This window comes from Hippocampus bargibanti, linkage group LG04 (assembly GCF_051943395.1).
Source record: "Hippocampus bargibanti isolate YZ-2025 linkage group LG04, ASM5194339v1, whole genome shotgun sequence".
Lineage (NCBI taxonomy): Eukaryota > Metazoa > Chordata > Actinopteri > Syngnathiformes > Syngnathidae > Hippocampus > Hippocampus bargibanti.
Window position 1 is genome coordinate 1,863,520 of NC_142737.1, and position 13,168 is coordinate 1,876,687.

General features: G+C 35.5%; 1 protein-coding gene across 3 annotated transcripts in view; it reads left to right on the forward strand.

Moving 5' to 3' along the window:
- The window catches only part of bmp2k (BMP2 inducible kinase), a 34,875-nt gene that overhangs the window by 10,838 nt on the left and 10,869 nt on the right, over nt 1-13,168 (forward strand). For all 3 annotated transcript variants that reach the window (XR_016114619.1, XM_088993479.1, XM_088993480.1), the window contains 10 exons: nt 154-275; nt 1,324-1,405; nt 3,588-3,720; nt 4,003-4,106; nt 4,504-4,583; nt 5,439-5,587; nt 7,483-7,652; nt 7,746-7,916; nt 9,991-10,133; nt 11,755-11,909. Coding sequence is in view for 2 of the 3 variants with exons in the window: in XM_088993479.1 (XP_088849605.1) it covers nt 154-275; nt 1,324-1,405; nt 3,588-3,720; nt 4,003-4,106; nt 4,504-4,583; nt 5,439-5,587; nt 7,483-7,652; nt 7,746-7,916; nt 9,991-10,133; nt 11,755-11,909 (1,309 nt within the window). In the remaining variant the exon portion in view is untranslated. The remainder of the gene's footprint in view (nt 1-153; nt 276-1,323; nt 1,406-3,587; nt 3,721-4,002; nt 4,107-4,503; nt 4,584-5,438; nt 5,588-7,482; nt 7,653-7,745; nt 7,917-9,990; nt 10,134-11,754; nt 11,910-13,168) is intronic.

Genomic DNA, 13,168 nt, shown 5'->3' on the forward strand with positions numbered 1-13,168 from the left:
TTCGGTCCCAAAAACTGAGCAAATATCAAAAACTTAGAATATATATATTATACCCACCAAAACAAATTCTCAAATCATCACGTTTTTGACCCCTCAAATACAACCCATGGTTTTAAATACTTAGGATGAACCAACTCCGGTGCTTCTCTTCAGGTGGAGAACATCCTGCTGAATGACCGCGGCAGCTACGTGCTGTGCGACTTTGGTAGCGCCACCCACAAAGTTCTGCAGCCGCACAAAGACGGCGTGACCGCTGTGGAGGACGAGATTAAAAAGTGAGTTCCATCAATCTTCCAAAGCCGCCGCGGCGAGGGGGTGATATTTATTATCTTTATTCATTTTATTGTATTTTTTTCCATTCATAAGCGCCTTTCAAAACTCAAGGTCACTTTACAGTCACAGGATCTTTTTTTTTCTGCGGGTGAGCAGCGGCAGCCACACTTAACCCGGAACTAACATAAAGTTAAAAAAAACTAAATAACAAATAATATGACAACACAAAGACAGTCATTCATTCTTCAGCACTTTGTGTACCCTCTTTGTGACATGAACCCAATCATCAATAAGTTTCTTTGTCCGTTAAAGGACAACCGACGTCACTTTTTTCTTAACTGACATCAGAAAAACGTTTTATAGCATCTAAAATACCCAAAACACGCACTATGATATTTTTAGTCAAATGCAAAACACCAATAAAAATGACTTCAAGTGTCCAAAATCTGCAAAAAAAATGAGCTGCAAATTGGGCATTTTCAGAAAGTCCCGCCCCCAGTTCGTGACGTCACGCCAAGACGTCTTGCATTGCTGGAGATTCAAAACAATGGCTTCAGATTCGGAGAATATGCTTTCTTGGTACACATCCAGTTATGAATATGATTCAAATAGTTCTGAAGAGGAAAGCATACATGTTTGCAATCAATTAAATAATTTATTCCATGCCATTTTGAGGTATCTGATTAATTCCTTACATGGAGCTTTGTCGCCCTCTTCTGCCTCTTTTCCTACATGACATTTTCAGACCAAAGTACAGCAAAATGCATTGACGTGATGGAAGGACGGCTACAATGTGTCCTTTTTTCGGTCAGGGATGTTCCTTCAGTGACGTCACGTACGGACTCATCACCGACTCAAAAACAAGACTTCCTGAATATTCAGCGCGAGTCTTAAAACATAAAATATAGCTCTATGCACTGGAATCTTTGTAAAATACGCTCAGTAGAAGTCATTTGAAGCCATTTTACAAATTATAGACACAAGTTGTCCGGAGACGTCGCTTGTCCTTTAAAATGTCACTCAACGCCTCCTCCCTTCTGACCGCTACAGGTACACCACGCTGTCGTATCGGGCGCCGGAGATGATTAACTTGTACGCTGGGAAAGCCATCACCACCAAGGCTGATATATGGGTACGTATAGTAATAATAATAATAATCCATTTCATTTCGAAGCGCCTTTCAAAAAGTCTCAAGGTCACTTTACTGTCACAAGATGTTTTTTTTCTGTAGGTAAGCAGCGGCAGCCACACGCGCCAGCATTCACTCAACCCGGAAGTAACTCAAATAGATACAAAGCTAGCTATGATAGCTAGCTAAGTATAACATTTATAAATGAAATGTACAGTACACAGATTTGTATACTATACAGGTACAGTTATACAGTAATAAAAATCGATCATACGAAATATAAAATGATAAAAACGATACTAAAAGGTAAGTATAACATTTATAAGTGAAATGTACAGTCAACAATTTTGTATACATTACAGGTACAGTTATAATCTGTTAAAATAATACATTTGATTTCAAAGCGCCTTTCAAAACTCTCAAGGTCACTTTACAGTCACAGGATAATTAATTTTTGTTTGTTTTTTGTGGGAGGGCAGCGGCAACCCTACACGATAGCGTTCACTCAACCCGGAAGTAACGCAAATAGATAGCAAGCTAGCTAGCGAATAGATAGCTAACTGCTAGCGAATACATAGCTAACAGCTCGCGAATAGATAACTAATAGCTAGCGAGTAGATAGTTAATAGCGAGTGAATAGATAGTTAATAGCTAGTGAATAGATAGCTGATAGCTAGCGAATAGATAGCTAATGGCTAGCTAGCTATATAGCTAATAGATACAGTAGCTAGCTAAATAGCTAGATAGCCAGCTAGATAACAAGATAGCCACTTAATAAAAATTGATAATAGGAAATATAAAGTGATTAAAAACGACACTAATTGTTATCAAATTTATAAATGAACTGTAAACAGTTTGGTATATCGTAGTATTCAATAGAAAACGTTGCTTAAAAACAACAGATTGACATCGTATACCATCCTGTCGCGTAAACGTCACGTCGGCCATTTTTGAATGGATTTCGACTTAAACGACCGTTCGACTTACGACCGTTTTGTCGAAATGGAACTCGGGTCGCAACTCGGGTTTTACCTGTATTGCACAGACATGCAAAATATGCCGTCATGGCCGCGTCATTCACGTTATTGTTTTGAAAGTGCTTCTTACTTCATATGTGTGTGCGGGTTTATTTTGTCCAATCATCTGCATGTGAATTGTTTGTTTTCTCCTTTTCTACCGAATACGCCTCATCATCACAAAGTTGTCTCCGTTTCTATTTTGAGTACACAAACAAATCAAAAAGACACAGACGGTCAGCCATTTTGTTTCAAAGACGCCATTTTAGAGGGATTTTGACTCTCTCATTGGTTTGGAATTTCAACCCCATTGTAGCAACATGAAAACAACATAAACAAAAACAAACATACAAAACAACATTAAAAAAAAGGAACGCGTCATGATGATTGTAATGATTCTGATGATGAAGATGCACTGCAAAAGAAAAAAAAGTTTCACAAAACCATGCTCCGAAATGTGCCAAATCGGGAAGTCTGACATTTTTATTCCAAAGCAAGTATTTTAGGAACAGTGTCAAATTATTATTATTTTTATCCTGTGACTAAAGTGACCTTGAGAGTGTTGAAAGGCAATGATAAAATAAATGGATTATTACTAGCTAGCTAGCTATTAGCTATCTAGTTGACTATCTTTTGGCTATATGGCTGGCGAGCTAGCTAATTGAGTGAGGAAACATATTAGCTGTTTAACTATCAGCTATCTAGCATTCTATTAGCTAGCTAGCTTTCTCTCTTTTTGAGTTACTTGGTGGTGAGTGAACGCTGGCGCGTGTGCCTGCCGCTACTCACCCACAGAAAAACTGATCCGGTGACTGTAAAGTGACCTTGAGAGTTTTGAAAGCCACTTATAAATGAAAATGGATTATTATTACTAGCTAGCTAGGTACCTATTAGCTAGCTATCTGGTTGGCTATATGGCTGGCTAGCTAGCTAATTGACATATTGGCCATCTAGCTAGCTATTGGCTCTTAGCTACCTATTAGCTGCTAGCTTTCTTATCCGGGCGAGTGATCCTGTCACTGTAAAGTGACCTTGAGAGTTTTGAAAGGCACTTAGAAATCAAATGGATTATTATTATTATTATTAGTATTATTATTATTATTGTCGTGTGTGTGTGTGTGTGTGTGTCAAAATGGTCGTCCGTCACCATCAAATGTTTGTTCCCGCAGGCGCTGGGATGCTTGTTGTACAAGCTGTGTTTCTTCACGCTTCCATTTGGGGAGAGTCAAGTTGCCATATGCGACGGAACCTTTATCGTTCCTGACAACTCCAAGTTCTCCCTCAAGTTGCACTGCTTGATCCGTAAGTCCCGTTTCCATTCCCTCGCCAATGTTTGGTCGCCGTTTTTCATGAGCTCGGCCTTCTTTTTCTTTTCTTCTTTTTGTTATGTGCGCGACTGTTCCAGCACAGGGCCATCTGTACACAAGTTGAGCCTGTTTAAACCAGTCAGGACTACTTGATGTCTGTTTGCCTGCTGGTTTTCCACTCTTCTTCCTCTTACCCTTTATTTGTTTTTGGAGCAATGGCTCCCTCATGTGACCAAAAGGTGAATTTCACCCCACAGTTTTTGATGCTTCCCAATAGGATATATGCTGGAACCAGACCAGGAGAAGAGACCCGACATCTACCAAGTGTCCTATTTTGCCTTTAAATTAGCCGGAAGGAATTGCCCGGTGCCAAATGTCTTTGTAAGTACAGCGTAGATCTTTTTTTTGTTGTTGTTTTTCACCATTTTTTTCCCCAATACTCGTGAGCAAGTAAGAACAATAAATAAATAAATTGATAGATAGTTAATTAGGTAGATAGCTAACTAGATAGATGGCTAGACAGTTAACTAGATAGCTGACTAGATAGATAGTTAACTAGATAGACTTCCGGGTTGAGTGAACGCTGGCACGTGTGGCTGCCGCTGCTCACCCCGCAGAAAAAATATCATGTGACTGTCAAGTGTCCTTGAGAGTTTTGAAAGGCGCTTATAAATGAAATGTATTATCATTATGATGATGATGATGATTATTATTATTATATTTTTTTAAAAATGTCTTGCCATTGACTGCATAGTGATGTAATGATTTTTTTTGACAGAATTCTTCCATCTCCACATCGTTACCAGAGCCTCTCACGGCCAGCGAAGTGGCCGCCAAGAAGAGTATGACAAAAGCAAGGTACTAGAAAACATATGTAACCATGATTATATTTAGAAAAAATATATAAAATGGGAAAACATATTTAATACAAAACAAATCAACATTAAATGAAAAGAAATGATAATAAATACATCAACAAATAAATATATAAAGCAGATCGACATACACATCTTAGTTACAAATGCGGAGAATATAATTCACAAAATATTAGAAAACACATTTTAACAATGATTATATTTTGAAAAATATATATAAAATGGGAAGAATTATTTAATAAAAAAATTCAACAAAATTAAATGAAAATGAATGTTAATAAAGAAATAAATAAAGTGAGATAGATATAAACATTTTAATTACAAATTTGGAAAATATACTGCACAAAATATTAGAAAACACGTTTTAACTATGATTACATTTGAAAAAAAAGATAAAATGGGAATTTTTTTTGATAAATACATTTTTAACAAAATTAAATGAAAAGAAATGATAATAAAAACAAACAAATACATATATAAAGCGAGCTAGATATACACATTTTAGTTACAAATTTGGAGAATATACTCCACAAAATATTAGAAAACACATTTTAACTATGATTATATTTTGAAAAAAATACTTAAAATGGGGAAATTTTTTTGATACAAAAAAAATTGCTAAATGATAAAAGACAACTGAACAACATGCTAATTAAGGCATTTTAAAAATGTGCTAATTAATTGGAGGAAATCCAGAAAAATCTCAGATGGAAAAATACACATAGTAAAACCTACGGTCATATCTTTAAAAATGGCACCTCGCACTTCCTTAAACCCGACAACAACCTGCTGAAGTCAATTTCAAACCACCCTTTACTGATGTTCTCTCCATATTCAGAATACGAGACTCGGTGGGCCCGACGGAGACCTCCATCGCCCCCCGGCAGAGGCCCAAGGCGGCCAACAGCAACGTCCTGCCGCTGGCCAGCGTCACGCCCGCCAAGATGAGCGTCGGACCTTCCGCCCCCGTCGGCAGCGGTCAGAAAGGTGCGCCCCAAAAGAAGAGAAGGCAGAGCTCCCGTCAAGGCTACCTGACCTTGTTGAAATTTTGTAAATACAGTAAAGTCTCGTTATATCGATATCGGATATATCGATAGTCCCGGTTATATCGATACTATTTCTATGCACGCACGGAGAAAATTACATGCAAACAGGGTCGGATATATCGATAGTCCCGGTTATATCGATATTTTTTCGGACTCCCTTGAATATCGATATAACGAGACTTTACTGTATGTGCAAAATATTTTCTAAAATTGGATTGAAAATCTAACTAATATCTGGCACCCAAAAATGCATAACATCAAATGACATGAAGTATAAAAATGTTCTTAAAGGCAAATCGAATCCAATCTATTAGCTAGCAAGCTAGCTTTCTATCTATTTGCGTTACTTTCGGTGACTGCCGCTGCTCACCCACAGAAAAACTTAGCTTGTGACTGTAAAGTGACCTTGAGAGTTTTGAAAGGTGCTTAGAAATCAAATTTATTATTATTATTATTTTTATTATTGTTATTATTATTGTTGTTGTTATTGTTATTATTATTATTATTATTATGATTATTATTATCAGTAAAAAGTGTGCAAAATACTCCTGCGTGGTGAAACTAGCCATCCATGCATCCTGACATCTGCCAAAATTATTTAAGAAAAATATTAATAAAATAGAAAGTAATAAAAATAGTAAAAGGAGGAAATTTGAAAAAAAGATTCAATATTATTTGGCATAACAAAAAAATACAACATCAAAAAATATGAAGTTTAAATATTTTATTATCAGTAAAAATTGTGCAAAATACTCCTGCGCGGTGGAACTAGCCATCCATGCATCCTGATATCTGACAAAATTATTGAAGAAAAGTATTAAAAGTAGGAAATTTGGGGGGAAAAAGATGGAATATTATTTGGCATAAAACAAATAAAAGAGACAACATCAAAAAATACGGAGTATAAAAATGTTATCAGTAAAAATTGTGCAAAATACTCCGGCACGGTGGAACTAGCAATCCATGCATCCTGATATCTGACAAAATTATTAAAAAAAATATTAATAAAATAGAAGATCATAAAAATGGTAAAAATAGGAAATTTGGAAAATTATGAGATGGAATAGTATTTCGTATAAAAGAAAATAAAACAAATTTAAAAAATACAACATCAAAAAATATGAAGTTTAAACATTTTATCATCAGTAAAAATAGTGCAAAATATTCAGACGCCGTGAAATTAGCTATCTATGCATCCTGACATCTGACAAAATTATTTAAGAAAAATATTAATAAAATAGAAATAAATAATATATAATAATAAATAAATAATAATAAATAAAAAGAAAGTCATAAAAATAGTAAAAGTAGGAACTTCGAAAAGAAAAAGCTGGTATATTATTTTGCATAACACAAAAATGACACAATTCAAAGATATAAAAACCATCACTTATATGTAATATATCTGAATTGTGTAGAAGTATAATAGTACTTCAGGCAGTTGATATCATGTATAAAATATGACAAGACTGGCACAAACAATACATTGAATTGAGCAAAATTGAATGAAAACACTATGAGAGAAGTTTAAAACGATATGGTGTGGGTAAAAAAAAAAATACATATTTAGGGTTTTTAAAGAAAAAAATAGATAAATCTAACTAAATGTCAAAAAATGGATATCAAATAAAAAAAATATATACATTGGCGAAAAAAGTAGATATGGAAATGTAAGGCACAAAAATGACATTACAAAATATATACAATGTCAGGCAAAAAAAACTAAACAATGCTATGCTCAAGTACATAAAAAAAAATATATATATATATATATATATATATACTTATTATTCCACCGAATAATTAGTGTTGCCCGCTCCCACTTTCCGGATTCAGAACAGCCTTGCGCGCAGCCTCAACCTAGCAGTCAGCAGCACAGAGTGCTGCAGCAGCTGCAGCCGGGTGACCTGCGCCTTCAGCAGCTCCACCAACAAGTCCAACAACAACAACAACAACACGCTCTCCAGCAGCAACACATCAACGCACAGCAACTCCAATACCTCCAGGTAACCTTCAACGTGAAATCAAGGACGCCGTCCATCCGTCCGTCTCCGTGATTTCAATTCATTTACTCTTTGTGTGTTTTTTTTTTTATGAAGTATCAACAAGCTGTGCAGCAATCGATACAGCAGCAGCAGCAGCAACAACAGGCTTTACTGCAGCAACAGCAACAATTGATCATGCAACAGCAACAACAGCCCGTGTATCATCAGCAGCATCAGCAGCAGCAGAGAGGCGCTCACGCCGCTCAAGCCCAATACGCCGTCATGGTGAGTTTCCTATCGGGTAAACATATATGCATGTAAAACCTGACTAAAACCAAAAAAAAAAAAAAAAAAACAAAAAACACACGCACGCACGCACGCACGCACGCACGCACGCACGCACGCACGCACGCACGCACGCACGCACGCACGCACGCACGCACGCACGCACGCACGCACGCACGCACGCACGCACGCACGCACGCACGCACGCACGCACGCACGCACGCACGCACGCACGCACGCACGCACGCACGCACGCACGCACGCACGCACGCACGCACGCACGCACGCACGCACGCACGCACGCACGCACGCACGCACGCACGCACGCACGCACGCACGCACGCACGCACGCACGCACGCACGCACGCACGCACGCACGCACGCACGCACGCACGCACGCACGCACGCACGCACGCACGCACGCACGCACGCACGCACGCACGCACGCACGCACGCACGCACGCACGCACGCACGCACGCACGCACGCACACACACACGCACGCACGCACGCACGCACGCACGCACGCACGCACGCACGCACGCACGCACGCACGCACGCACAAAAAAGAAGGAAGCTTTGTCCATGACAAATGCATAAAACATGAAAAAGTCAAAAATACAAAGATACCAGAAAGAAAAAATGGTAGGCAGTTGTTCCCAAAACGATTTGGTCCCTCCCGCACCCGCTGCGCAAACATTGGATCACGCGGCCGCCAGCAGACGCTGAAACTTAACTGTGGACCGGCGGCAATTTTGAGCTTTTTCTTTGCCGCCGGCGTCCGCCATCTGTTTGAGGCGGGCGGCAATCTGTTGCGACCAAAGGGATTCAACAGAGGGCTGAAAAGCCACCATGGCTTGCTTTCCCTCACTGCCTTCCGCCAAGTTTGCGCAAGACGCAGCCTTTAACCCCCAGAACACCGGCGACGTGACTTTTTTTGCGTCCGTTCTATATGTATTTACAGTGATACCTTGGCTTACGAACTTAATTGGTTCCCAGACAAAGTGTGTAAGGCAAAAAGTGTGTCTCCCAAAAATCTATTTCCCATAAGAAACCATTAAAATGAAAATAATCCGTTCCCAGGTCCCCATAAAACATCTTTTTCTACTTTCTAATTTTCTAAGCCTTAAAACGACACAAAATATACCTTATTTTATGTATAAAAAATGTGTTATAGTATTATGATTAAAGAAATAAACTGTACAATAAAGTCATTTTATTGACCTTTGTGATGGTCATTGATGGCTTGATGGAATGGAGTGGCCGCTTTCATCAGCATTAAACACTCGATGAGGAACGTAGCCTTCTTCTTTCACCATCTTGATGGAATGATCCCTTGTAGGTGCTTTCTCTGCGATAATTTTACCTTGTTCCTCATCAATTGTGTTATGTTTAGCTGGGTTGATAGCTTTTTGCATCAAGTGTGTTTATTGATAGTTCAAAGGCAGAGTGTAGACTGCAAGGTTAAAATATCCCATCAATCAGGCTCCACAAATAACCCACACAAGCCATCTGGGAGGCTTGTTTCTGTAAACCCCCCCCCCCCCCCCCACCCCCCCCCCCCACACACACACACACACACACCACTTTATGCAATAAGCTATCCATTCCATCAAGCCATCAACAACCATCACAAAGGTAAATAAAACGACTTTATTATCCAGTACAGTTTATTTATTTAATTACAATCCTATAGCGCATTTATTATACATAAAATACGTTATATTTTGTGTAGTTTTAAGGCTTATTTAGTAGAAAACTATGTTTTACGGGGACCTGGGAACAGATTATTATCATTTTAATAGTTTCCTATGGGAAATTGATGTTTGGAATACACACTTTTCGCCTTACACACACTTTCTGGGAACGAATTAAGTTCAGAAGCCTATGTATCACTGTACAATGAAAACATGGATGAGAAAAAAATGGAACAATGGAAGCTGATTTTGATTGACTTTGGCCCGCCTCCTAAATCCAGAACTCTCTAAAAAGCGTCCCGCCATTTTGTCGCTCATCAATCATTGCCCCGCCCCCTTTTTCATCCTTGGCCGGCCCCTCTCCTTTTCCCACTGCAGTTGCAGCAGTACCAACAGGCTTTGGTTCAACAACAACATCATGTCCCCACCTACACGTCCTCCCCACTGGAGTTCCAGGCGCATCTGGGCACCTACAACGCCGCCACGCCTTCGCCTGCGGATTCGTCCTACTCCAATCCGAGGTAACGTCGTCACCGAATTTGGAATCAAGGTCACCGACGTAGAAATGAAATGTCCCAAAAAAAAATTAGTATTATTATTTAAAATGTATTTATATTTATATTATTAAAATCTAACCTGCGACAGCCAATGCAAAGTGCTAACAAAAACGGTAGAATGCATCATCAGGTATTTAAAAAAGGCATTTCAAAAACTGAAAATATACAAATATTACAAAATTAAGATAGTAAAAATAAAATATTAAAATTCATTTCAATACTACAGAAATTTTCAAAGAAAATTACACATAAAACATACATATTCGTAAACAAAGACAAATCTATTGGGATAGAAATATTATGACAAAAATATTAAAAACTTTATTCCATAAAAAAATATTTAATTTTAATTAAAATAATATTTATCTTAATTCTATATATTAATATATAATTATCGTCCTGCTTTAATAAAATGTTATACAAAAATAAAAGAGTATTGAATGAAAACTAGTCATAAACTATTGGGAAAAAATATATGTAATTCCACTAAAAAATATTATAGAAAAATATACCTCTTAAATATATATATATATATATATATATATATATATATATATATATATATATATATATATATATATATATATATATATATATATATATATATGCTGCTTTACAAAAAATATTAATGAAAAAAAATATTGTACAAAAATAAAAGGGCATTGAATGAAAAGTATTCATAAACTATTGGGCAAAAAATATATAATTCCAAGAAAAAAATAGATAGAAAAATATACCACTTAATTCTATTTCTATAATTATAGGCCTGCTTTACAAAAATATTAATGGGAAAAAATATATTGTACAAAGATAAAAGAACATTGAATGAAAAATATTCAGAAACTATTGTAAAGTAACCTTGAGAGTTTCGAAAGGCGCTGATAAATAAAACTTATTATTATTATTTTATTATTATTGGGTAAATATATAATTCAAATTCAAAAATATATAAAAATCTACCACGTAATTCTATGTATATAATTATCGGCCTGCTTAATAATAAATAATAAAAATAATAAAAAATATTAATGGGAAAAATAAAAAAAACAATATTGAAAAAAAACAAAAGAACATTGAAAACTATTCAGAAACTATTGTAAAGTGACCTTGAGGTTTGAAAGGCGCGTATAAATTAAATATAATAATAATTATTATTATTATTATTATATTATTATTATTGTTGCATTATTATTATTATTATTATTATTGGGTAAATAATATAAAATTCCAATTAAAATATATATATATATATATAAAAATCTACCACGTAATTCTATGTATATAATTATCGGCGTGCTTTACAAAAATATTAATGGGAAAAATAAAAAAAAACAATATTGGAAAAAAACTAAAGAACATTGAAAACTATTCATAAACTATTAGGCAAAAATAGACAAAAGTATGTATAAAATATATTTTTTTTAAATATTGTAAAAAAGCCATCTTTTTTTAAGCATTTACAAACACTTGAAAAATATGTGATACAATTTTGGAGAAAGATTAAATATAATATTAGTGGGTATAACCATGAAATCAATATTGTCTTGTGTAGTATTACAATAACAAATCATTTTGTTTGCCATAGAACGCCCATGCTAGCCTCGGAGAGCGCTAGCCCCCCCTCCCAAAGCGCCAGCCACCCTCCCGACATGTCGCGCTGGAACCCTTTCGGCGACGACAACTTCTCCAAGCTGACCGAGGAAGAGCTGATCGACCGCGAGTTCGACATGCTAAGAGCAAGCAAGTCACTTCTTCTTTTTTTTTCTTTTGTCTTTTTTTGTTTTTTGTTTTTGTATTTTCTTTTTTTTCTTTTCTTATTTCCTTTTCTTTTTTTCTTTTTTCTTTTTTTTCTTTTTTTTCTTTTTTTTTTTTTTTTCTTTTTTCTTTTCTTTTTTCCTTTTTCTTTTCTTTTTTCTATTTTTCTTTTTTTTTTCTTTTTTTCTTTTTTTTCTTTTTTTTTTTTTTTTTTTTTTTTTTTAATTTTTTTTTTTTTCTTCTTTTTTCTTTTCTCTTTTTTTTTTTTTTTTTCTTTTTTTTCTTCTGTTTTTTTCTTTTTTTTCTTTTTTCTTTTCTTTTTTCCTTTTTCTTTTCTTTTTCTATTTTTCTTTTTTTTCTCTTCTTTTTTTCATTTTTCTTTTTTTTCTTTTTTCCTTTTCTTCTTTTTCTTTTTCTTTTTTTTCTTTTAATTTTTTTACTTTTCTTCTTTTTTCTTTTCTCTTTTTTACTTTTTTTCTTTTTCTTTTTTTTTTTTTTTTCTTTTTTCTTTTCTTTTTTCCTTTTTCTTTTCTTTTTCTATTTTTCTTTTTTTTTCTTCTTTTTTTCATTTTTCTTTTCTTTTTTCCTTTTTCTTTTCTTTTTCTATTTTTCTTTTTTTTCTTCTTTTTTTCATTTTTCTTTTTTTTCTTTTTTTTTTTTCTTTTTCTTTTTTTTCTTTTAATTTTTTTACTTTTCTTCTTTTTTCTTTTTTCTTTTCTCTTTTTTACTTTTTTCTTTTTTCCTTTTCTTCTTTTCTTTTTTTTCTTCTTTGATTAGCGTCTTACAAAACAAGTCAAGTGATAATAATAATAATACATTTCATTTCTAAGCGCGTTTCAAAACTCTCAAGGTTACTTTACAGTCACAGGATGAAGTTTTTCTGTGGGTGAGCCGCGGCAGCCACACGCGCCAGCGTTCACTCTACCCGGAAGTAACTTAAATAGATAGAAAACTAGCTAGCTAGCCAACCTATAGCATACATATACCTAGCTAGATAGCCAGCCAGATAGCTAGCAAATGATAATACGACAGTAATAATAATAATAATACATTTGATTTATAAGCGCCTTTCAAAAGTCTCATGGTCACTTTACAGTCACAGGATATGTTTTCCTGTGAGGGAGCAGCGGCAGCCATACGCGCCAGCGTTCACTCAACCCGGAAGCAAATACATAGATAGCTAACCAGCCAAGTAGAAAGACATACAGCCTAGCCAGCTACATAGCCAGCTAGCCAATAGATAG